The sequence below is a fragment of the Opisthocomus hoazin genome, chromosome 6 (genome assembly GCF_030867145.1).
Source record: "Opisthocomus hoazin isolate bOpiHoa1 chromosome 6, bOpiHoa1.hap1, whole genome shotgun sequence".
In the NCBI taxonomy this organism is placed as follows: domain Eukaryota; kingdom Metazoa; phylum Chordata; class Aves; order Opisthocomiformes; family Opisthocomidae; genus Opisthocomus; species Opisthocomus hoazin.
Window position 1 is genome coordinate 60594608 of NC_134419.1, and position 26626 is coordinate 60621233.

A 26626-nucleotide genomic window follows, 5' to 3' on the forward strand; every position below is an offset into this window, starting at 1 on the left:
GACACCCCGCCGGGGCCGGCGCCGCCCGCGCCCCGCTCGCAGAGCGCAGCTGGGGGCGGAGCGCGGGGGGCTGCCCGCGGGTCACCCGCCCCCGCCGCGCGCCCCCGCGCCGGGCCGCGCCCGCGCCGTGTTTACCAACATGGGAGGGGCCGGGCGCGGGCCGCCGGGCCGGCGCGCCGCTTTCGCTTTGCCGCGGGCTGCGGGAGGGCGCTGGGTGGCGGCGGCGGCGGCGGCGGCGGCATGGCCTGGGGACTGCTGCCCCTGCTGCTCGTAAGTGTCGGCCCGAGCGGGCGGTGGGGCGGGCGGCGGGGACGGGAGCGCCGCTGGGTTTCTGATCGCCGCCGGCCGCAACAAACTTTGTTTTTCGAAATTTCAGGTAAATAACTGATTTAGGCGGCTCCTCCCCCCCTCCCTTAAGAAGCGCCCGCCGCATTCCGGCACTTTGTGCTTTTGCAGTCTGTTCTTGGGTGCGAGGCGGAGGGAAGCGGGCGTCGTGGAAAAGCGGAGGGGAAGACGGGGGATGGCTGCGGGTGGCTGTCGGGGGCACGGGGCCGTGCGCCGCGGCTGCGGGGACCCGGGGACACCCGGCCCCGGCCCGAGGTGCTGGCGAGCCAGGGCCGGCGGCTGGACCTGCGGCCGGGCGTCTGCCCGGGCAAAGAGCGCCTCGGTGAGAGCCGACGTGCGCGGCGCCTCGGGGACCGAGTCGTGACAAAGTGATCCGGTGGGGCAGCGTCAGAGCGGATACCTGTGGCGGAGGAGTTTTGAACCGCTACGGGCAGCGACCCAGGAAAAGTGAGAGAAATAGTCGCAGTCCGGTGGCGTGAAGCGCAGCGTTTGCTGGAAGCGGGGCAGGGCCTTGCTTTCTTGCCTTAATCATCCCCCGTGCGCAGTGTGAGCCTCTGCAGCTTCAGAGCTTAGGTCACGTGTCTAACAGTCACCAGCAAAGTTACCTTGGCAAACACTCGGTTTGCAGGGCTCCTGTCAACAAGGAAGGTAAGGAGGTGTTTCGGCGGCTGCAGCACGGGGATCTCCGCTGGTACCGGTGCCTGAGGCCAAAGAGCTGTAGTGGCAGCAAGCTCCCGGGCAGGAGAGCTGGGCATGTGCCGGTGCAGATGCCCCAGCTCTGCCCGCGCCCTGGCAGCCCTGCTCCGAGAGCCCGGAGGTGGGACAGTGGGGATCAGGCAGGTGGGAGTAAGCCCTGCTGCAGCGCGGAGCCGTGACCTGCCTGGAAGCGTGGGTGCGGTGTACGTGGCTTCCCCAGCCCCAGTTCTCGCCTGCTTCAGAGAGAACTGGCTGGAGTTCGCAGTCAAAATTCAAAATCTCTTCACAGTGTGGTTACATCGCTAATGAATGCAGTTTGCTTTGGGGTTTGGCAGGTTAAAATTGGTTGTTAAGGTAAACACTACTCAAATTCTGGTCTGATTTACTATGTAACAGGTAGTAAAGTGTTTCAGAGGGTTATATCCATGCACAAAGCGCCAGAGCATAGTTAAATACAAAGAAGGATTTTCATCTGCTGACAGAAGTGTGTATTATCTGTTCCTGTACAGGAACAGCAAAGAACTGGCAGAAATGTCAGTCTAGCTCGATACCTGGGAACTATTCAGAATATAAATTAAGATTAAAAAATACTTTCTCTCACCACACTGGTCCCAGAGAAGAAGTATCATTCCTATTCTTATTTTCCACTTGTTTCTGAATTTCAGTACCCCTTAGAAAGACTGTAGCACTCCCACATACTTTCTATTTTTAAAAAATGAAGGGGGTTTTTTATTAGCGTCTTGTCCCACTACTTGTAAATCAGTAAACCTGGGCAGTGTTTGGCATACTAATTTGATTAAATCAGAACATGAAAGTAGTTTGTTGAATGAGACCTCAATTTTGGAAGGAACTCCGTGTTGCACTAAAGTAGAAGCAGTTGCAGGGGTAGTCATGCAAAATAGCAATGTCCTACATAGTTAGAAAACATCTAACTTTATGCTGTAAAACAATCTGCAAAACCACATGCCACTCAGAGACACACTCTAAAGGAACAGACCACCTTAAGGGAGTGGAGTGTTAATCGTAAATATTTTGTAAATATCTGATAGAATTACAGAGCAGGCAGTTTTCCAGAAATTTAGAAGACATACCTCTGAAAATAGGACTCCTACATTGTTGCGCTGACCCTTCTTTCTCCTTTCCCAGACAACAAATAGATGCATTGAAATACATATCTATAAATGGCCATAAAGTCATGGGATGACCCAAGACTCAAGTGAAAAGTATAAGGGCCCCAATTCTAGAAACATTTCTCTGCTCACGTTTCCATAGTGAAATGCCTTTATCTTTGAGGCAAGTCGCTGAACAAAGAGAAAGTGCCAATAAGGAAACTATTATGTTACAAAAGGAAAAGGGGAAAGAGTTGCTAAATTTCTACGCTGTTATTCATCCTTAGCCGCATTACCACCAAAGTGAGGTGGGACCTGTTAATATTGCTGCAACTCTCCCAAACTGTATAGTATTTATTAGGTCTTCACTTGTACAGTACTCCTAAAAAAAAAAAAATTAAAAAAAAAAAAACCAAATAAAATGACCAACCATACGACCCCCACCCCCGAGTATATTGCCGTAGTTTGCATGTGAGTCAGCTGATTTGTGAAATAGCAATGGACTGAATTTGGGCAGCAACTGTTTTAAGACACTGGATAGTAACTGAGCCTTCTTACTCTCTCAGGCACTGAACACAGGCATCTCACTTGAAATTTAAGCAGCTCAGGATACTTCTAGTTGTGGGGAAATATCAACTCCCATTGCTGGGCTTCAGAAAATGGAACTGGATTCTTTTTGTCCTGCTCATAAAACATGTTTAGAACATCAAATATTATTTTTAGTGGTTATTTTGGTGCTAGCTACCAACTTCTGCTTTGGTGGGAAAAAAGAGATGGGAAAAATGATACTGGAGATATTGGAAGCAGAAATTACTTATCACTGTCAAAGAACTGGAGCAGAGAGTCCTCTTAACAAGCAGCGTGAAATTACTCTTTGAAAAAAGCCATCCTGGCAGGGTTAATGCAAGGGAGATTAATTGCATAGAAAACTGTATTAAAATGGAGCGAACTCTAGCAACCGTTTCTCAAAAGTACTAGAAGCAAATCAAAACTTAGAAAATAAGTTAAAGTTTTTCTCAGCTCCCACTAGGCAAAAAAGCAAGAAACCTCCCTCCCCCCTTTTTTCAAACACTTAGAAAGCCCCTGATGAGCTCTTGCACGTTGCCCCATGTAATGCATGTGGAGTGGAAAAAAAAGGCCACCAAGTTCTGAAGGCATCACCCTTCCATAGCCATCTATGGATTAGAAATGGGAGAAGTGGTTTGCTAAAAATATAGCATATTACAAAGATAACAGGAGAAAGCAGAGAATTTTTTTTTCTCAGGGTTAAAAGCTGTAAAGCTTTAAAAAGCCCTGTATGCAAATAACACATTCACTCACTTCCAAAGCTGCGATGACATCCCCCAAAGGTAGGTCTGCTGAAACTTTTCAGTTGAAGGAAGTTGACCCGTTATGAAGAATACTCTGATATAGGAAGAACTGGAGGGCTGAGAATTCCCTAAATCACACAGGTTTTCAAAGAAAGCAAAGTTCCTGTCACTGAGCCTTGGGAACATAGACGAAAACACATTTTCTAAGTCTGCTTAGCAGATGCCTGTTGGTGAAAGCATTTTGGAGGGCTCTGTAGGGGTGAAGGAGGGGGAAGTAGAAAGGTCTTGTAAATACCCGGGCAATGCGAAAGGAGAGAAACAAAAAAATTTGAGCTCGTGTGATGGTGTTTATGGATTCTGCTGAGGTTAGATATCCCTGATTGATTGATTTTATTCCCATTGAGTGCTCAGTTCAATCTAAGTCTTCAGTTTAGATATGACAGCTGCTTTTTAGGTTATATTGAGAAAGGTAGAAGAGAGCCTCTGTGAGTCATTTTAGGCTGAAAACCTACAGCCACTGTTTGAACATACACATCACAAAAAAAGCACCTATCACCCCTGCCTCTGTGAAAGCCCCTGAAGTGCTTCCTTTCTGCTGTTAGCACTCGCTGCTCAGTTACAAGAAGGAAAGAAAGGTGTGAACAGGAAGCTAAATGGCTATTAACTTTTTTTTTTCCTGTAAGACATATCAAAATTTCTCTATAGCAAATGGATTGCTTTTAAGAGGGTGCAAATCCAGGAGGAGAAAAAAGTTTGAAGAAATTAGGATGTTGAAGGCTATGAAATCTTCACAGTTTTCTGATTATTCCTTGTATAGGAAGGCAGTGTAAGACATCCCTGCAGGCAGCACTGATGTAGGTGTTTGGTGTTGCATAAATGTCAAATTCTGAGAAGTAATCCCCACTTCTTGTAAGCGTACCAGGAAGTTCATGAGCGACAGCAGAGGGCTTCCATCAAAAACTGTTATAAATCTGTCCCCCAGTATGCTCACTGTATGAGCATAGCTTGTTTGGGCAAAAGCATAAGCAAGGAGTGGAAAGGTTTGTTTGCATGAGGGAAGCCTGTGTCTGTGCACACGCTGTGGTTGCAGGCATTCAGTAAACACAAAAAGAAACTCAGCTAAGTTCTACTGACATCAGTCATTTGGAAAGATGTTTACTTCTTTCATTATATCCCATTTTCCGCATGAGATTGTGTACATTGTCTTTTTTGTGTGTGTTTCCCCAGTGCCGTTCAGTTTCTCTGCCATGCCCAGGTACTGTTTGTGGGTGCATTAGGGCTGTGGTTATCTTCACTCTCCCTCTTCTCTTTACTGTTGCCCAGGGTATTTTTTTTCCTCCCAGAAACGGCTTGACTTCTCTGATCTAGAAAGGGGAGGTTTGGGTGCCAGCAGCAGGACGGAGATGGTCCCCGCGGGCGCAGGGCCTCGCCAGGTGCAGCTGTGAGGGCAGGCGAGGAGGAGGCGGCCGGGCCCCGGTCGCGGCGGGCTGGGCTGTGGCGGCTGAGCGCAGCAGGGAGCTGGTGGCGGGGCCGGGGCCACGCTCCTCTCTTGCCCCACTGAGTCACAGTTCCTCCATCAGCGCGGGGAGATCAAGGAGCTGCTCCCCCACCAACTTCCTCACCCATGAGCGGCATCTGCGCTGACCCGCCACGTGCCCCAGCCATGCCCATTAGGGCGCCGTTGGCTTCCCGGGGGCGGCCAAAGCTCTGCCGTGCTGCCTCAGGGCCTCCCTGCCTCGGCGACCACCTCGCTTCCGGACTCTTCTGCTGGCCAGGGCCTCGTGGCGAGCAGACCAGTCGGGGTGTCACAGTCCTCCAGCTCGGAGAGCCGGGACAAAACATGTCACCCCAGTGATGTCCTGTGACCGTCCCCTCCCTCGGCCCAGTCCAAGGCATGGCAGCGGAGCAATGGGGGTGCGGGGCTTCACCCTGCTTCAGGGAAACCGAGACCGGACTGGACGCCCGCCTCTAAAAAACAATTGCTAACAAGTAGTCAATCGGACTTTCTATCCCAGTTTTTATTAAGACAGTTCTCCCAGGCAAAAGGAAAACAAATCATGCTAATTTGGCTCATCCATTTGACAGCTTCTATTAAGGCGCGACACGAGCTTTAACCTTTTAACATAATTCCACTGGGATTCGGAGAAGGGCACCCTCAAAGCTGTGGCAGCAAGCGGCGAGAGAGCGCCGAACGGGAGAAGTGACGGGCTGAGCATCCATACCCACAGTTTCTCAAGTGCTAAACCACTTTTTTAGCAGCTGAAGCTTCTCCTGCAGGTGCAAAGAAAGGCCTTCTCAATTTCAGTCTAGTAACTAATATTATACACATTTTAAAACAGATGGCTGCTAAGGAAGGAAAATGCTTTTCACCTTCCCATCTCGGAATAGACTAGAGGATCAAAAGAATTGGCTACTTGTAGAAGTCAGCAGACAGTGGTCATATTGGTAATTTCAATTAATTAGTCGTAGATAACAATTCCTTCCCTTGAGATGCCAGTTTGAAATCCAAACCCATTTTTCAGTAAGTTAATATTTAATTAAAGAGTTTTCTGCATCTAACTAAAGTTGCGGTCAGCATCCAAGCAGTTTCACACAAAATCATGAAGACTGAATTAATCGGCTGTTAAATATCACCCTCTGGCAGGAAAATAAAAATGTAACAATAAAAATAACCAGTCACCAAGCTACTGGCGAATTCCTTAAATATGTATGTCCCTTGTTGTTAGCATTAACAGGTACAGTCAAATTTGTATTAAGTTGCAATTCAAAAGTATTCAAAGATAAGCAACTATTGAGAATTAACCTCTGTCAAATATCCAAGACAAAATCAAAAATAAATTATTCTAGTCAAGGTGTTTTGCATGCTTATTTAAAACGTGAGTGAATCTATGATCAGTGGGCCTTTTAGTCCATGCAGTGTGCCATTGGTGTGACGATTTGGCAGTTTCTTTGTATCGCACCTCATTCCCCACTAATCTTCTTTCCAAAAAAGGTACCCTGCTGCCCCTCTCCTTCGCAGCTTGGCCTGCTCTTTCATTTTGCCAAGGTCAGTAGCTTTGCTCCATTTCTTCCCGGGCATCATTTTTGCCCCTTCCTCAGTATCCTTCACAGTGTGTATCTGAGTCTTTTGTGAAATACAAACCAATATTTTTTTAATTAAAGAGGAGCAAAACAGTGAACGTAGAGCTCAGCTTAGATGTTAAGACTTCAAACTCTTCAAGACAAGGACTGTCTTATTTTTTTCTGCTACAGCTCCATGCAGGTAGTTAGTAACACACTTGTGAAAATGTTAAAGTCACTCCAAACCAGACTCAGAAACTGGATTAACTAGCAGCAGACTGTCCTCAGTCTGTTCTGCATAATGGTATTTCTAGGAGGGAGTTTAGTTGAGACAGCCAACAAGCATTACATAGCTCCATTATACGAACATCTCATACTTAGTGCCTGCCAAGTCTATACAGAATTCCCCACAAGCCATTGCCAAGAGGAAGGCAAACTATAGCAGGTCTACCCTCCTCATTTTCCCACCTTGCTCCCAAAATAGAAAAAAAGAGTGGTTTGGTCTCTGGTCCACAGTGCTTTCTTATTATGAAGAGAGGCAGGACAGTGACAGCTAGTAAAGTTATTACTGACTAGTAACAGGAAAAAAAAAATTAAAAAGCAGCACTATGCAATTTAACTTGACAGTGCATTCAAAGAAATGGATCAGGGTGTAAATTAATTTGAAAGGAGAGTGATACTTCAGGAATATAGAGGCATCATCTACTAAGGAGAAAAATAATTGCATTGGAAAATAAAGTGAGAACAGGATCATTTTAGAAATTGGGTATTTTTGGCTGAGATTAAAACATTCCTTTTTTTGTTTTCTTCAGAGATGCGTTAACACTGTTCAGTTTGCAAGGAACAGTAGGGTGGCAAGAAATTAAGAAAAATGTAATGTTCATTATGGGAGATTATTTTTACTGGCTAAGAAAGGGCAGATTTAGGTACAGTGATCTGAGGCAGAGAAAGCTCTTCAGGAAAATAATGGGGGTTCTTTTGCTTTGCACTATAATTAGGCATATAAGGTAATTGTTATGACTCAGATGTGTAGGCCTGTTCGCACACATTCATTTTCAAATGATCAGTGCCTGTACTGTTAAGGTTGATGGCATTAAATCTAATATGCGTGCTCATTGTCCATTAACTCTTTTGAAGTAATGAACAACTTTAAGAAGGGGGTAAATATCAGTATGTTTAGCAGTGGAGTAATGGTACTGATGTATCTGTGCTAGTAGTAAAACATGTCTACATTCCTTGACAGTTTTTTTTTTAATAATTTGCTGTTCTTCTCTCCCAGGTGGTTGCCTTAATTATTGAAACTCAGTGCAAAAATGATGCTGAAGCTCCAGTACACATAGTGCACAATAAATTTATCACGAGAAGGATCATTGCTAAGAGAGAAACTAAGTGTAACGTGGATGAATACAGTTTAGGTGTTCAGTGTTGCAAGAAATGTAAACGTGGTGAGTATCATTGTAAGACTGTGTTGAAAAATCATTAGGAATGGAAAATGCAACATGCACAATTGCGTTTTGCTGGGATAGCTAAGTGGCATGCTGTGATATCCTGGATGCAGTGGTTGATTCTAGCTGTATCTTTATCTATTATTATTATATTATTATATTACAAGATATCAGACACTTCAAAAGTATTTCTTGAGCTCAGTGCACCAAAAACTTTTCACTACCCGTAGTAGTTCTCACATAACATGCTTGTCACAAAAGAACTAAGAAGCTAAGAATTACATACACGTCTTTGAAAGAGGTTAAAAAATGCAGGCACAGACTTTTGCCTGTGAGACTCCATATACTCATAGGGTTTCCAATTTTGCATGTACAATTTTTTTTGGTGTGTTCTTCTTCAGTCCTAAATTGGAGGAAGAGGGGGCATAATCAGATCTTTTGTATACTGCATTCCTGAAGAGCGTATATGTATGAGTAAAGAATATAGATTCTGTCCGTATTTGTAAATCAAAAAGTATTAGGGATTAAAAAGAAGGTCTGACGTAGGTGTTAGAGCTGATGGTGTCTGTCCAAAGGTATTGCAAATCTTAATTCTTGTTTTTCTCTCTCTACAGGTCTTGTTAAAAATATCAGCTGCCCAACAGATATTAGTGACCACTGTGTTCCATGTAAAAATGGAAAGGAGTACATAGATCATGACAATGATTTGGACGAGTGTATGAGATGCTCTCTATGTGACAGCGTATTCGGTACGTCTATAGAAATAGCAACTCTAATGATGACTTTTGATACAGGATTTGACTGAAAAGTCTCCACAATCCTTGAATAGTGGGTAGCATGCAGATTAATATGTTTTAGTGGTATTACATGAAGGAATGACAGAGTCATAGGTGTATCATACAGTTCCCTTTCGTCAAGCACAAAGTAGGAAGAAGAACAAGCTATGTTGGTCCATTATTTCTCCTTATATCTGCCTTTGCTCAGCCAAAGCAGTCCTTGCAAAGCAGACCTTACACAAACTGGTTAGAGTTAAGCAAGAAAAGCTGGCTCTCTGCTTTGCACTCTATTTAAAAGAAGAGGGGTGTTGCAAGAAGCAGGGATGGGAGATTCCCAATGGTTTCTTTCATGTAATTAATAATATTATTTAAAATTGCTGGAGCTGATAGAGTGTTGTCTTTCATACATGCAAGATGCTGTGTGGGATATTTGATCAAATTAGGAGACTACGAGGCATGCCTTACTGGGTCAGATCAGTGGTCCACCTAGCCAAGTGTTCTCCATTCAGCGGTGGAGGCAAGATGTGCTATTTAGAGAAAACACAAACAAACCTGCCAACTTTCTGTGGTCTGTTCCCTGCAAAGTCTACCAGCATCTGCTGTTGTGGGAAAGGACATAGAAGGTCCATCCATACCTAGCCATTTTACTATCCATCTATGAACCTGGGGAGGAACACCAGATTCCAGAAATTCACTACCTGTTGCATCATAGATTTTTTTTTTTTTTAATGGATTAAACTGATCTCCTACCAGTTCCACCAGGTGTCCTGTAGTTCTAGTATACCTGGATTTAGGGAATGATGGTTCGACATTCATCATATCTAAAATAGAGTTTGGTGAGTGGAGAGACAGCTCTTAGGGAACTAAGGTTTTTCAGCCTGGAGAAAAGGAGGCTTGGGGGAGATGTTATTGCTCTCTACAACTACGCAAAAGGAGGTTGTAGCAAGGTGGGTGTCGGTCTCTTTTCCCAAGTAACAAGCGATAGGATGAGAAGAAGCAGCCTCAAGTTGCACCAGGGCAGGTTTAGATCAGATATTAGGAAAAATCTTTTCACTGGAGGGGTTATCAAGTATTGGAACAGGCTGCCCAGGGAAATGGTTGAGTCACGATCCCTGGAGGCATTTAAAAGACTTGTAGATGTGGCAGTTAAGGACATGGTTTAGTGGTGGACTTGGCAGTGTTAGGTTTACAGTTGGGCTCGATGATTTTAAAGGTCTTTTCCAACCTAAATGATTCTATGGTTGTACTCAGATCACCTGCTGGAATATCAATCTTTATTGCTTTCCCCTTTCTGTAATGCCACCACATGCATAGAAAATTTTCTTCTCATTAGCTACTATAATAAGCATTTTTGGTTGGGTAATGAAGTTGAGTACAGCAAAACAATTAAATATTTTGTACAGTGCCACAAAGGAAACTGTTAGTTAAACTGAAGAGGAAAAAAAAAAGAGTAATGGGATGACTAGTTGCATTATCTCATGCACAATGTAGATGAAGAGAAGTCAGTAGGAACATTAGGCAGGAGGACCATTACTACTGAAGTTCCATGAGAACCGTTCTTAGGATCATTCATGTTTTATATTTCCATTAATGGCTTCAGCACTGGTTTCACAGTAGAGCTTCATCAAACTTTGAAAGATAACAATTTCCCATTACAGCAGGGCACTGAATGCGATAACTCAAAAATTTGCTTCTACTCCTATATGCCTGTGAAAATAGCTCTCAAAGTAAGTACATACTTACAGTGGTTTTTAATGCATAAATAATTTTTCATAGATGGAGATAACTTCATCATATACACTAAGGCTAGGAGAAAATTAATTCACTTGTTTTGATACTTAAGCAGGGAATGTGTTAGCTAAAAAGAGAGAGTGGAATTTTTCACCATTGGAGGTCCTCAAGAAGAGATAAAACTTTTTGTCTGTCAGTGAAAGAATGTGTCTCTGACATCAAGCAGGGAGATGGGCTATGTGATCTTCTGAGTCTTCATTCTGGCTTTACACTTCTGAATGGGTAAAAGAAGCTGAGAACATTTGGCAGTGCCAAGCGAGTCCTCTTCTAGCAAGTGCTTTATCGTGTGATCAGTTTTTAGAGCTGTTGGCCAGCAGAGGTCTCTTGGCCAGCAGAGGTCTCTTGGCCATCTCCATGCTCCCGGTACTCCCGCAGCAAGGCTCCTTATAAAATTCGTGTTCTACAGTTAAGCTTCACTAGTTCCAGCAGTGGTAGAGTTAAAAGCACATAAATCTGAGGACAAGGGCTTGTGAGCAGAGGCCTGCTTTTAACGTCTACTTTTTCGAATTAACAAACTTCAAGAAATTTATTTTAGGTTTGGAGGTTACAAAAAACTGTACCCCAGAACACAACACGGAATGCACCTGTGCAAAGAACCATTTTTGCAATTCTTCTATACCATGTAGACTCTGCAGTCCATGTACCATGTAAGTTTATGCCTTTGTTGTTAAATATTACATTGTCAATATCATATATTATCACACTTTTTTCCAGCCAGTTTCAAGGCAGAGGCTAAGGTAATGTGTAACCTGGGGGTAAACATAACCAGTTTTCCTTTGCACTTAGCTTGTTGAGCTGACTTATCTGCATCAACTTGCATCCATGCAGGCTTTCCAAAGGCACGCAGAAAAACTTGTGTATGTCCACCAAGTCTGTATATCCTTTTTAAAAAATGTAATGAAGTGTCTGAGCTTTCCTGTTGTCTTTGTGTGATGTACTGTTACATCTAGAAAATTGTTTTCACACCTTTTTCTACTCCCATACCTTCCTATACCATTTTCATACCAGTTCAATTCCAAACTGCAACGTCTTGATATACAAAATATATAGCTGATAAAAAGTGTTAGAAGATTCTGATTTGCTCTCTTGACAGAGTTTATAAAGGGAGAAACAAATACCATAATAATTGTTGTTCATGTTTTCTGCAGATGTGAAAGCGGTCTGATTGAAAAACAATGTACTTCAACTTCAGACACTGTGTGCGGAACGAAAGGTACCATTTTTAAACCTAGCATGGTCTAGCATCTGTTATATTTTGAGAGTCTATTGCAATTTTGCTGTTCTACACAATGGCCCATAATGATTCCTGACAGCTGAGGACATCATATCTATTGGGCCCTGTAGTGACCTGCAGAGCGTGACTGCTCTTTTCCCTTGATCGCTGTGCAGATGTAGGAGCTATTACTCCTCTTTAGGGGCAACTGGTGATAGGTAAGACTTTAACAAAGAGGCAGCTTCTGCCATTAGGAGACAACAGAAAGGCTTTTATAATCTGATGCAATCTTCTTTAAAATTCAGAGTGTGTTGCTGTATTGCGTGTCTTGACTTAACTTCAATGTAATGTTTCCAATGTTCCAACAGAAGGAGGAACGCTATGGTGGGCCATTGCTTTGATAATTGTGTTAGTACTAGCAGCAGCAGCTGGAGCAAGAATCTACTGTAAGTGATTCCCTATTCCTTGTTCCTATTATACTCAGCTGCTTACTCAGATGTAATTTTATTTTCTTGGAGACCTGAGATGTACTCTGTCCTGGATTTTGAAAATCCTTTTTTGTTTCAGACAAGAGAAAACAGAAGGGTCTTAGTAACACGGAGGACTTAAGTGAAATAGTCCCCAAACAAGAAGTTTCTTATGTAAGTATCATTGCTTAGATCACAAAATACTCAGCTTGATGCAAGGAACTTTGTTCCATTTAAATTACACTGAGAGTCCCCAAGCATCTGCATACCTTTCTTTTACGACATTAATGAAGTAAATTTCACCATGAGGACTCTTTTGGGAGAAGTAAGAGAAACCCTGTGTTATTTCTTCAGTATTTGTTGACATGCTTCCTAAGTTACATGACCAAGATCAAAACTTCATAAATCATCAGGCCTCCACTGACCCAGGGTACCTGTCCCCATGCATATTTTTAGGCAATAACAATTGTGAGGTGATTCCCCAAGCTTACCCAAGTCAAAAGAAGTCCATCTGTCTGATATGATTCCTTCTCTCATAAAACAGTAATCATGGAGAAAACTAAAAGAAAATTACAAAAGTCAAGTGTGTCATGAAATGTGTTTATCCTCTTATAGAAGGTTGGTGTTTTACAAAATTGTTTCTACTCATTTCTCTCTTTCTTCTCTTCTTAGGAGAATGTACCTCTCATATCCACAGGTAAGAGACAAGTAATTTCTCAAAATTTGGTAGAAGAAAAAAAAAGCAAGTAAATCCTGCACTGAAAAAGGGTATTTCTGTGTGTAGACTTTGCCACTGCCTAAAGCTGTCTTTCTAGCACAACAGGGAGCATTTATTAAAGAAATGCCACTTCTTATTGTGCTTATTGAGGCATTTAGTGGTATCTTGAAAGTTTTGCCTCAGGAGGAGTTTCTGTTATATAGGAAGCAATTACTAATTGACAACAGGTGAATTTCTGTTCTGTATGTGGTACAGACACTAGGAGGCAGCAAGCTGGATTTCTAGAATCCTGGATAATTGTGATAATGGAGTAGTCGCGTGCCCAGCAGTGAGATTGCAGAAACGCAAACCTACCTTACGTTCAAAGGTAAATCCACAGTAGTAACACAGATGAGGAATCAGAATTACAGAATGGTTGGGGTTGGAAGGGACCTCTGCGGGTCATCTAGTCCAACCCCCCTGTCGAAGCAGGGTCACCTACAGCAGGCTGCACAGGACCTTGTCCAGGCGGGTCTTGAATATCTCCAGAGAAGGAGACTCCACAGCCTCCCCTGGCGGCCTGTTCCAGGGCTCCGTCACCCTCAGAGGGAAGAAGTTCTTCTTCATGTTCAGCTGGAACTTCCTGTGCTTCAGTTTGTGCCCATTGCCCCTTTTCCTGTTGCTGGGCACCACTGAAAAGAGTTTGGCCCCATCCTCCTGACACCCACCCTTGAGATATTTGTAGGCCTTTATAAGGTCCCCTTGGAGCCTTCTCTTCTTCAGGCTGAACAAGCCCAGCTCCCTCTGCCTTTCCTCATAGGAGAGATTCTCCAATCCCCTCACCATCCTCATAGCCCTCCGCTGGACTCTCTCCAGTAGCTCCTCATCTTTCTTGAACTGGGGAGCCCAGGGCTGGACATAGTACTCCAGATGGGGCCTCACTAGGGCAGAGTAGAGGGGGAGGAGAACCTCGACCTGCTGGCCACACTCCTCCTAATGCATCCCAGGATCCCATTGGCATTCTTGGTAACAAGGGCACACTGCTGGCTCATGGTCAACCTGTTGTCCACCAGCACACCCAGGTCCCTCTCCACAGAGCTGCTCTCCAGCAGGTCCGCCCCAAGCCTGTACTGGTGCATGGGGTTGTTCCTCCCCAGGTGCAGGACCCTGCACTTGCCGTTGTTGAACTTCATCAAGTTCCTCTCTGCCCAACTTTCCAGCCTGTCCAGGTCACGCGGAATGGCAGCACAGCCTTCTGGTGTATCCACCACTCCTCCCAGTTTTGTGTCGTCAGCAAACTTGCTGAGGGTACACTCTAACTCTTCATCCAGGTCATTGATGAAGAAGTTAAACAAGACTGGGCCGAGTACTGACCCCTGGGGGACATCACTAGTTACAGGTCTCCAACTAGACTCAGCGCTGCTGATGACAACCCTCTGAGTTCTGCCATTCAGCCAGTTCTCAATCCACCTCACTAACCATTCATCCAGCCCACACTTCCTGAGCTTCCCTAGGAGGATGTTATGGGAGACAGTGTCAAAAGCCTTGCTGAAGTCGAGGTAGACAACATCCACTGCTCTCCTCTCATCTACCCAGGCAGTCATGCCATCGTAGAAAGCTATCAGATTGGTCAAGCCTGAGTTCCCCTTGGTGAACCTACGTTGACTACTCCTGATAACCTTCTTTTCCTCCACTTGCTTGATGATGACCTCTAGAATGAGTTGTTCATCATCTTTCCCAGGATGGAGGTGAGGCTGACCAGCCTGTAATTCCCTGGGTCCTCCTTCTTGCCCTTTTTGAAGACTGAAGTGACACTGGCTTTTCTGCAGTCCTCAGGCACCTCTCCTGTCCTCCAGGACCTTTCAAAGACGATGGAGAGTGGCTCAGCAATGACATCCGCCAGCTCCCTCAGCACTCATGGGTGCATTCCATCGGGGCCCGTGGATTTGTGGGTGTCCAGATTGCTCAAGCGATCCCTCACGCAGTCTTCCTCGACCAAGGGAAAGTCATCCTCTTTGTAAGCTTCTTCTCTTACCTCTAAGTCCTGGGATTCCTGAGGGCTGGCCTTGGCACTGAAGACTGAAGCAAAGAAGGCATTCAGTAGTTCTGCCTTCTCCGCATCCTCCGTCACCAGGACACCCGCCTCATTCAGCAGCGGCCCCACATTGTCCCTAGCCTTCCTTTTGCTGCTGATGTAGTTGAAGAAGCCCTTCTTGTTGTTTCTGACATCCCTTGCCAGCTTCATTTCCAAGTGGGCCTTGCCCTTCCTCGTTGCATCTCTGCATGCTCTGGCAACATTCCTGTATTCTTCCCAAGTGGCCTGCCCCTCTTTCCACATTCCATGGACCTTTCTTTTGCACCTGAGCTCCGCTAGAAGCTCCTTGCTCATGCATGCGGGTCTCCTGCCTCCGTTTCTAGATTTCTTTCTCAGGGGGATGCACCGCTCCTGAGCATGAAGGAAGTGACGTTTAAACAGAGACCAGCACTCTTGGACCCCCCTGCCTTCGAGAGCCCTGGCCCACGGGATTCCTCCCAGTAGCTCCTTGAAGAGGCCAAAGTTAGCTCTCCTGAAGTCCAAGGTTTTGATCCTACTTATCGCCCTGCTTCCTCCATGCAGGATCCTGAACTCCACCATTTCGTGGTCGCTGCAGCCAAGTCTACCTCCAACCTTCACATCCTCATCCAGTCCCTGTTTGTTTGTTAGTACAAGGCCCAGCAGAGCGCCTTTCCTTGTTGGTTCCTCCACCACTTGCATCAGAAAGTTATCATCAATTCTCTGCAGGAACCTCCTGGACTGCATGTGCCTAGCTGTGTGGTCTTCCCAGCTGATGTCAGGGTGGTTGAAGTCCCCCATGAGAACCAGGGCCTGTGACTGTGAGGCTGCTTGCAGCTGCCTGTAGAAGGCCTCATCAACCTCCTCCTCCTGGTCAGGTGGCCTGTAGTACACACCCACAATAATGTCACCTGTATGAGCCTGTCCCTTAATCATAACCCATAAGCTCTCAACTCCTTTCTCATCTGCCCCCAGGTAAAGCTCAATGCATTCCAGTTGCTTCTTCACATATAGAGCAACTCCACCACCTCTCCTTGTTGGCCTGTCTTTGATAAAGAGTGTGTAGCCATCCATGACAGCATGCCAGTCATGCGAGTTGTCCCACCACATTTCTGTGATGGCGACCAAGTCGTAGCCGTCCTGCTGTACAGGAAGGGGACATAAGCTTCAAGGCTGTATCACAACAAAAGACCTGTCCTGTTCCAGGACCTTTCCCAACACTGTTTTGAGCAGAACAGGTACATGAGGCATGAAGCAGACTTCAGTGATAGAGAAGGACAGAATAGGTTAGAGGGAACTGAGATTCTATTTCAAGTGGTAAAAAGCAATATGGATGCAACCCTAAATATTTGAATACCTAGCATTTAGTAGGAACATGTGAAAGCAGACCCGCTGTATGTTGTAAAAAATCACATAGAAAACATATTGAGTCATGAATACCTGAAACTTAACCTGTTTTGGATAGGAAAAGTATCAACTCTGTGTGCAGGTGAGAAAAAACAGTAAGATATAAGTGCCAAGAGCATTAATTTTCTTTTATGCTTCTAGATGTTGACCTCAGCAGCCATGTTGCTGGTATTGTGGAGGAGATGACGCTCCAAGAAGTCAAGACATTTGTTCGTTATCACAAAGTACCAGAACCTATCATAGATCAAACTGTTCGGGATTATGTTAACGATACATCTGAACAGAAGATTAAGCTGTTTCAAGTCTGGTATCAAAGACATGGGATGAAAGGAGCCTATGGAACCCTAATAAGCAGTCTGAGACAGTTTAAAATGTGCACTGCAGCTGATAAAATCGAGGAAAAACTGAAGGCAGCTGTTTCTAGCTGTCAGGAAGGGGGACAGTCTGATAGTGATGACACTGAGCAAAGCAAAACCTGCGCTCAGGAAGGTAGAAGCTCTTATGATGATAGTGCTGAGCTAAGTAAAACCTATTCTGGTAGTTTGGAAGCGACATAGCAGAGTCATTTGAAAATTATTTCTGACTGAATTAGTATTTTTCTAATAATAACAAAGCTTTTAAATGCCATTTGCATTGGAAGCTTGATTCAAGGAAGCTATATGAACAGGGAATAATTACGATTTTTATAGCAGTATTTTTCCTTTAAAAAAGTTTTAGCTTTTATTTTTTCAGTTGTTAACAACTGGGAGGAGGAGTTTTATGGCTTATGTACCAAAAGGTAAAATAGAAGAGTCCAGTTATAGCATTCACTGCAACAAGAAACACGAACTAGTCATTGTTTGAAGAAAAGGTTTAGTCTAAATGTATGATCCTGCATTACTTAATCAATGTACTGTTTTGCTTACGTTAAAATTGTGGGATGTTGCATTTTTCAAAGTGAAAACTCTGGTGTTGAGTCTATGAAGTGTACCAGGAGGAATACTTGAACAAAAAGTTATATAATATACATCTGACTAATTTTTAATACAGATGTTGCTGTATAATTAAATTCTACTCTGTTTTAAATGGGATTTCTCCCTTGTATGAAAGCACCTGTGTGTGTGTATAGCAAGTTTTGTATATGTGTGTGTGTATTTATATGTGTGTATATACGTGCAAGTTTTCTGTGCAAAAGCTCCCAGTGCCAAGTAAAAATTATTGTTTCCCCTGTTCTGTGCAATGATTGCAAGCCTTTTCTATTGTTAAAACCCTTCAAAGAAGCAGGAGCCGAAGCAGCACAGCAGAACCATGGGTTTTGGAAGGCAACCTGCACAAGCTATGATGTCTCCATATGCAAGTGTGCTACACTAGCTTTTTCTAATGCAGGAACTGATACAATGAAAACATCGTCATTAAAAAAAAAATAAACCCACATAGTGCATGACTTCTTATTGTGCAATCTACAGATGTCACTTTTAGGTTTTCTTTTACTCAGCTCAGTATATCACGAAAAGGGAGATCGGTCTCCTGAAAAAACCCACCTTACCTTTCTTCCATCACAGAGCGCAGAGGGCGCAGCTCCTCAATTCGAAGAACCAGTAGCACTGGGCTGCTTTGCAGTGAGGCCTTTCCCGCTCACACACCCATTTATGCAAAGTCTCACAAAACCTTTCAACAGAAGAGGAGACCAGTGGAAAGGTTTGGTTTCTCCAGGTAACACAGTAAGCAGGATGACTTTCTTCTTTGGCTTTGCCATCAGTTCCCTAGAATCTCCAGCCAGTGTCAAGAGTCGGAGGAGAGGTGAGGAGACCTGCTTGGGTTGCTCCCGCCTGCCAGCTGGGGTGTGCGGGCGCGTGGGCTACAGTCCCGTTGTGGACTGGGGTCCCATTGCTGGCTCTGGCCCCGCAGGTTGGAAAGGGCAGGGCAGGTCTGGTAGCAGGGTGCCAGGCTGTTAGGGGTTTGCGTGGCAGGGTTGGGGGGGGGGAGGGGGAAGGGGGGGCTTTAAGGGTGGCTTCTGCGAGAAGCTTCCCCTATGTGTGATAAAGGCAGTGCCAGCTGGCTCGAAGACAGACCTGCTGCTGACCACGGCCAAGCCAGTCAGCGACGGTGGTAGTGCCTCTGTGAGAACATGTTTAATAAGGGGAAAAAAAACTTCGGTAAAAATGGCAGTCAAGAGAGTGAGACGATGTGAGAGAAACAACCCTGCAGACACCAGGGTCAGTGAAGAAGGAGGGGGAGGAGGTGCTCGAGATGCCAGAGCAGAGAGTCTTCCCTTGCAACTCGTGATGAAGACCAGGCTGTCCCCCTGCATGGAGGTCCACAGTGGAGCAGATATCCACCTGTAGCCCATGGAAGGGACCCCACACCAGAGCAGGTGGATGCCTGAAAGAGGCTGTGACCCCACGGGTAGCCCGTGCTGGAGCGGGCTCCTTCCAGGACCTGCGGACCTGTGGAGAGAGGAGTCCGTACTGGAGCAGGTTTGTTGGCAGGGCTTGTGACCCCATGGGGACCCACACTGGAGCAGCCTGTTCCTGAAGGACTGCACCCCGTGGAAGGGACCCACGCTGGGGCAGTTCGTGAAGAGCTGCAGCCCATAGGAAGGACTCATGCTGGAGAAGTTTGTGGAGCACTGTCTCCCGTGAGAGGGACCTCAACGCTGGGGCAGGGGAAGAGTGTGAGGAGTCCTCCCCCTGAGGAGGAAGGAGTGGCAGAGACAACACGTGGTGAACTGACCACAGACCCCACTTCCCGTCCCCCTGCGCCGCTGGGCAGGGGCGGAGGTAGAGAAACGGGATTGAAGTTGAGCCTGGGAAGAAGGGAGGGGTGGGGGGAAGGTGTTTTAAGATCTAGTTTTATTTCTCATTATCCTACTCTGATTTGATTGGTGATGAATTAAACTCCCTTTTCTCCTCAAGTTCAATCTGTTTTGTCTGTGACAGTAACTGGTGGGTGATCTCTCCCTGTCCTTATCTCGACCCACGAGCCTTTTATCATATTTCCTCTCCCCTGTCCAGCTGAGGAGGGGGAGTGATAGAGCGGTTTTGGTGGCACCTGGCATTTATCCAGGCCAAACCAAAACATGGCCGCTGGGTGGACATCAACCCCTGGGCAACGCCGGGCACCCACGGCTGTGTGGGGCTGCTCTAGGTCACACTGCTGGAAGTGAGGTGCCTGGGAGGGCAGCACGTGGCCCTTGAAAACAGCTAGAAATCTGCATATAGTGTTAAGCAGGAGCCTGAAATGAAATGCAGGACTTAGATTAGCTTCAAAAACTTTAAGCCTTTCATAGGTCTTTCATAAGCCGTGGAAGGTCTGAAGGCCATAGAGCACGTTTGATTGCCAAGCCCAGTGTCAGTTTAGGTTGTACAGCACTCCCCCAAGCCTTCAGCACCAGATAGATGCTAAGCACTTGGAAAAACCTTCCACCCCACTTTGGAGCCTCTTGCCTCTAACTTTTCTGCATTTTCTAAGTGTCTCATCAATCATCTTGCCATTGCTACACTGCCAAAATCCCCACACTGTGCTGCTTTTCAGAGGAGAAACTTCAGGGTGCTGTAGCTGTATGGTTTAACAGCCATGTACCAGACTTGTGCCTCTATGAACCGATTCAGGCATAGCATTGTACAAATGACATGTGCCTGTACCACCTGTGTACAGATCTGACATACTGCAAAAGTGTGTTGCTCATTGTCATATGTTGGCCAGGTTCCACATATACAGGAGAATAACATGTCTGCCTTTCAGAAAAGCAGCACAGCAGTGGCATAGGCTTTGCCGTCTTTCCCAGGTTGCAGTTAAGTAGAAGCACAGCCAAGACACGAAGGAAGGAAAGGTCCATGCTCTCACAAGCCCTGGTCTACAGGCTGCTCCCTGTACCGTGTCTCACCCAGGAAGGCATAAATGTAGCTTAAAGGTATGTTGGCCGGTGCTGGACCTAAACTTTGGCTCATTTTGTCTTCCGGCTTTCTCTCTCAGAGTGAGGCATCTGGCCACCAGAACCTAAGGTTGTCTACCTCTCAGGGCTTCAGTGGGTCAGTTGATGTAACTGATCTGAACCAAGCTGGTCTTAAAATGGAGGCACCAAACCTCATAAACTTGTGGCAGTGAAATAGAGTGAGAAATTTTGCTTTCATCACACTGGAATTCCCCAAACTCGGTATAACATGGATGGTTAAAAGAAAAAAAGTCCCTGAGCAATGAGTCATATTCTGCTCAGGAGATGTCTGCAAGGCTGAACCCAGACTGCTGCTAACTCTAGTGGTTAGCATACATCATCGTTTTTTTTCTTAACTGGAACACTGTGCATCAAATAAGAGGATTGATTATATCGTGCAGCTAGTTTTCCAAAAGAGTGCACATGTGTCTACACCGCAGTCAGCAGTGCAGCCTAGAGCTACCTGATCAAGCTTAAAGTCCCTGGACCAGGGACTGACAGTGATTTAGTTCCGCTGACCCCCAGTAACGTGCCCGGCTTTCCATTGCCTCCTGCTTCTGGCCTCTTTTTCAAACTAGGGCTGCACGGGAAAATCGTACCCAGCAGGTTGTATGAGCACTGTTTCACCTTTTGCTCTTACCTGTCCTTCTCAGAAAGAAAGTCCATGCCAAGTCTCATGCTGATAAGCAAGATGACTGCCCCTGCTTTAGCTGCTCGCTGAAATACAGTTCTGGTGTCTTCACTCTGTGCTCTGCACTTTGCACACTTGCAGCGACCAGGCCCTTTCTCCCAAACAGCAAGGCTGCTTCATGAGCAGCATAAGAGAATGCTTTTCTCAACTTTAGGTAGGGGAAAAGAAACAAAAAAGAAAAAATGAAAGCAACAGAAATTACTTTGAAAACTGAAACTCTCCGGTTTTATGGAAACTCAGCCTCAGAAAAGCAAGTGGAAACTGAAACAGAAACTTGCCGAGGGAATGACTTGGCACATTTTGAAAAGTAGATTTCAAAGGGGAAGCTCCCTTTTCAGGAAGCCAAAACTTTGCAAAACACTTGCATTTGCTATTTAAATAGTAAAACCAGAACAATTGTTATTTAAAAATAAAAGCAATAGAAGAACAGGAACATAGAAATACAAGGCCAGAAGGATGATCTTACTTCAGTCCCCTGCAAGTCGAAAGTGACCACACAAGCGAAGGCTCTGTTCAGAAATTCCACAGGCTGCTTAGCTTGCGCACACCCACCCCATCTGCTCACCCACGCTGCAAACTGTAGAGTAGTTCCTTTGGCCCTGCAAGGAAACTGAACACCTGCAAGGAGACAGAAATGAGATCGCTGTTACAGTGTGGCACCAGAAGAAAGCATGAGAGGTTCAAGACAGCTCCAGTATACAGGATTGCTGCAAGATCAAATATATGATTTTTAAAGTTATCCTGCAGGCTGCCAGTCCTTGAAAAGACATGACTGAGAAATTAAGTGCTGAGTACAGAGTCTGAAACGTTTCTGCACAGACAGCATGACAAGCATATTAAAGTGTGAGAGAGCCGTAGGCTTATTTCCTGTATGGGGAAGAGCAAAGGAAAAAAATACAAAAAAATCATGAGCAGGATAAAACTGTATTGGGAAAAGCCTTGGAGCTGGACCACCTTCTTGTTTGAGGGAAGATACAGCCTCAAAATTCACATTCCTCTCTTACTGTTTGTCAATACTTTGATTTTGGACTTGAAAGGGAAGCTCGCATTCCTGCTATCCCACTCCTAGCTAGAGGAAAAATGCCCACCATGTGTATTTAGCCTCTAGCACAGAGCTGTGGTTGAGTATTAGGAGGGATGTGGGAACAATCACAAAACTTAATGTACACTCAATGTTTTCTGGATAGCTTTTTGGTGGTTTTTAGTTCAAGTTCCTTTCCAAACTGAAAGCAAGACTTCTAAGGCAGACAGAGTGCTAGAGGGCCCTTTCCCATAGCTTTAAACAGAGGTCTCTTGCTCCCCCGATAAACCAGCAGCTGTGACATATTGCTGTTTTCATTGCAGGCAAACGAGGAAGGAACCAGCATCTGGGATGCTGAAAAAAGGCTCCTGAACAAACGCAGGGGAGGATTTAGTGACGGAGAGCGATGGCAGGAGAGCCAAAGGTGCAGTCCTTGGAGGGACAGCACTCCGCCTCCTGTGCCCAGGGACACGCGGCACACAGGTGATGCTGACCCTGCCTCCCCTACGTCTTCCCGCAGTGGTGTCCTTATGACTGGCTGTCCACAGGAGAGGACAAATATACCTGTATGTGTGTCGTTGAGATACAAACAAGAAAAAACGAAGCAAAAGTACAAAGTTTCATTTCCTGCACATTTATCCTACAGTCACTAATGGGATTCCTACATTTTCCAGATTATGAATATCTGAAGATTTACATTCACTTTTTTGGCCTTTTCCTGTTCCTTCCTTCATGCTATATGAAGATCCCTCTCCAGACATATCTCTGGGGTATCCAAAGCTGTAAGGACCATTTTATGACACCCAAGATTACTCTGACACACTGCCAGCCCTCTGCTGAGGTAGCTCCTGTCCCTGCTGGGGCTGGTCATGCCCTGGCACCTCCACGCTTCTGCGTCTCACTGTGGTTCATGGGGAAGGATGGCGGTGACCATAGAATCACAAAATCGTTTGGGTTGGAAGGGACCTTTAGAGGTCATCTAGCCCAACCCCCCTGCAGTGAGCAGGGACATCTACCACTAGATCAGGTTGCTCAGAGCTCCGTCCAACCTGACCTTGAATGTTTCCAGGGATGGGACCTCCACTACTTCTCTGGGCAACCTATGCCAGTGTCTCACCACCCTCGTGGTGAAAAATAACTTCCTTATATCTAGTCTAAATCTACCCTCCCTTAGTTTAAAGCTATTGCTGCTTGTCCTATCGCAACAAGCCCTGCTGAAAATATTTTCCCCACCTTTCCTGTAGGCCCCTTCAGGTACTGGAAGGCTGCAGTCAGGTCTCCCCGCAGCCTTCTCTTCTCCAGGCTGAACAGCCCCAACTCCCTCAGCCTCTCCTCACAGGAGAGGTGCTCCAGCCCTCGGATCACCTTTGCGGCCTCCTCTGGCCCCGCTCCAGCCGCTCAGTGGTCTCAGCGGGTGTTGCGGTGCCAGGCCTGTCTCTGGGGCAGGAGGACACCGCACTCCTCTACGGCGGGAGGCGGGCGCAGCTCCGTTTGTACCAGACACGTGCTCCCTCCTCCATCCACGAGCGGACAGCGCTCACTAAACAGTTCGGTATTTGCGACCCTCTCAGCCAAGTCCCTGCGGATGCAGACCCCTCCAGGCTTCGTTACACTGCCGACGGCCGCCCCGGGAAGCGGCGGCAGCCCTGCCCCCCGCCCCCCCCGGCCCCGGCGCCGCAGAGCGGCCCCCGCCCCGCTCGGCAGGTGGCAGCCTGTGTCCGCGCGGCCCCGCGCGCGCCCGCCCCGGGCCCGCCCCCCGGCCGGCGGCTGTCTCCGGGCCGGGGAGGCGGCGCCGCGGGGCTGCCCGGGGCGCGAAGCCGTGCGCGGGCGGAGCGGAGGCGGCCCGCGGGCTGAGCCAGTCCCGGCCCTCGATGCGTGTCCCGCCAGGCCGAGAATGACACCTGCAGCGCCGTTCCGTGTTGCGTGGCGGCTTTGGTAGCGCTGCTGGGGTCGGAGGACGAGCACAGGCTCCCTCCCCTCCGGTCGCCGCAGGGTCCAGCGGCTCGGCAAGTCCCGCGCTGCCATGCCGGACTCCGCCGCAGCACAGACGATGACTTGGCATCACCAGTTTTAAGTTTAATGCCACAGGGAAAAGCTATGTCAGAACAAGACATTCGGGCTGCAAACGGAACACTCTGGAACCTGGAACTGGCCCAGTTACTGCAGTACGCGCAGCATTACCAGTGCCCACACCGATGTGCCTTGCCTCATCTAATAAACCTGTACAGAAGAAATAAAGCAGTTGGGAGTTTGCCATCCGCTTGGTCATGGCTTACACAACTGCCAAGATACCAAAGGGAAGCGTCAGCAGTGGCTGAAAAGCCTGGGAAAGACAGGACGGCTGTCCTGAAGTTGGGTCTTCCAAAGGGTAATTTTGTATCACCATAATCAAGTGAAAAAGCAACTGGTGAGCACAGGGGAGGAGAAGGGGTGGGTCGTGACAGTTTAGAGACTTTCTGGAGGAACTGCCTTATGAGTAAGACCCTTAATTGCTACAACGTGCTGTTGTAAATGGTTTTGTCCTCTTTCTCTTCCAGGCTTGCAAGTTAGCCTGTAATTTTAAATAACTATACATTAAAAGCAGTTTTGACTTCTGTTCTAGCTATAGAAATGTTGGGAATAACCACCTTGGGAAGCTTGCTGCCAAGATTTTTTTAAATCTTATAAAATCCATGGCTGTTGCTTCCATCAGAAAAACTGAAATGATCATGAGTGCCTGAAAATATACCATGAGACATCAGAACTTGCAAAGTAGTCCATTTATTACACTTTTTGTTAGCTTTATATATGTACCTTTAGCAAACAGCCAATCAGCAACTGCCTGTGCAAGGTATGCAGCTCCTTTACTGAGATGCCTCTTCTGAGAAAGGGTCTTACTGTAGGAGCGCTATTCAGATCTTCTTACAGCACTCAAAAGCCTTTCCCTGACATCAAGCACCTTGGCGTGAGGAACTTCCAAAGACCACCCTATAAAGATGCTACGAGGAAAGTAACAAGCAACCTTACTCAATGCAATTTTGAATATAATAGGTTACATGGGCAGGTACTCTTGGGCACCCTGTAGCGAGCCCCGGTTTAGTGGTTTGTTGAACAGTTACACTAACAGCTGCTTCCAAGGATTCCTGAGCTGTGGCCCCCTTACAAGGTCCTTGGGGCTCAATGCCAATGGACTGCAGGACAGAGTTACACTTACCTGGTGACCAAGGGAATATACACTGTATGGGAGAGCAGAGGAAATGCATAGAAAATTTGTGGGGTTACTTCTCCTCTCACCATTGCTTGCCTTTACAACCGTACGAGTCTATTAACCTGCTGTCAGTGCAGCATATTAGGCTCTCTTTTTATTTGTAAATGAAAACAGATGAGTAAATTCGTGAGCTGGAATCTGAGAGCTGGACACAAAATAAAAGCTCTGTTCTGTGTAAAGGCTGGAGTCAAACAGTCTTTCAGAGATCAGCTTCCTTCTCCCACTTCCAAAGGCATTCCTACATACATCACAATAAAAACACATAGATCCTCCAGGAAATGCAGTTTTCAACATCCTCTAACTCATCCAAGTCCGAACCAACTAACAGCAGAACATGAAAAACCATTTCTCAGCAAGAAATACTATTTTCCTACTTTCTTCTCCCAGCTGTGGACCTATTCCAGAGAAAGATAGCCATGTATTCATTTTTTACTTAAATGGAGGTAATCGTTCTTCCAAATGTGACTGAAAATATTGTTGGCCAAATTAAATCAACACATTGTGTCTGGACAGCAACCAGGTCCAGAACATTTCAGCAAAGAAAAGAAAGCGTTAGAAGCTGTAAGTAGTTCAAAATAGGACTTGAAGTGAAGTCTTGCTCTACTTGGATTCAAACCAGCATCTGGGATCGAAGAGGCAAACTATTATCACTAGAAAGCAAGAAGATTTTTTGTTTTCTAGGCAGCAGTCCACCTGAGGACCTACCCAGTCATATGCTTACACTCACCACTTAACAAATCTGGGCAGACTTACAGACAACCTTAGTGTGGATAGGTATATAGGGGAGTCCATGACAGAGCCAAAAAGCAAAGCAGAATTTTTAAATCTAGAAATACTAAAACAGTCTTCTTGGAGTTAAAGGCATGACTTGAAATGGGATGATGCCTGTCTCTTTCCTGTCTTGCCACACTATCAAACACAGAAATGCAAGCCAGGTGTTCTTCCTCGTTCTTGCACTCTAACCCCATACTAACTGGTGCAGCAGATGTTAACATTCACGCAAGATATGGCTGAACCTGACTGGAATCTCCTCCTCACTCTGGAGCAGAAAATTGCATGCAAGTCTCCCACCTCCCAGAAGCAGGAGTCTGGGCTATATGAGGACATCTCTTTCCTGATCACTGTTGTTGAAGCAGTTCCAATATGCATAATTAAATATTCATTCCTGTGTAAATTTGAAATCGATTCTTTCTGTTCCAGGAGATACCTAAACTATTAGGTTATTCACATTTGTTATCTAGAGGACCGCATGCCAGAGGAAAGGCAGCCAAGGAATTGCCCAGTTTGTGAACCCAGCTAAGGAACGGGCTCAGCAGCTCAGCACTGAGAACTCACTTGCAGACACTGGCATCTACTGATACATTAGCTACCCAAATTCTGCTGTG

General features: G+C 46.1%; 1 protein-coding gene and 1 long non-coding RNA gene across 2 annotated transcripts; one reads left to right on the top strand and one right to left on the bottom strand.

The window, feature by feature from the left end:
- The first annotated feature begins 165 nt into the window (after positions 1–165).
- Positions 166–17774, top strand: FAS (Fas cell surface death receptor). Its single transcript, XM_075423392.1, has 9 exons — positions 166–270; positions 7800–7965; positions 8580–8714; positions 11068–11179; positions 11681–11745; positions 12114–12191; positions 12313–12386; positions 12885–12909; positions 16511–17774. The coding sequence occupies exons 1-9, from the start codon at positions 241–243 to the stop codon at positions 16924–16926; spliced, it is 1101 nt and encodes a 366-aa protein (XP_075279507.1). The 5' UTR covers positions 166–240; the 3' UTR covers positions 16927–17774.
- Positions 5533–21203, bottom strand: LOC142361636 (uncharacterized). Its single transcript, XR_012764276.1, has 3 exons — positions 20923–21203; positions 17895–18016; positions 5533–5731 (listed from the first exon to the last, which is right to left on the bottom strand). It is a non-coding gene; the product is annotated as an uncharacterized LOC142361636 (long non-coding RNA).
- Between the last annotated feature and the right edge of the window lie 5423 nt (positions 21204–26626).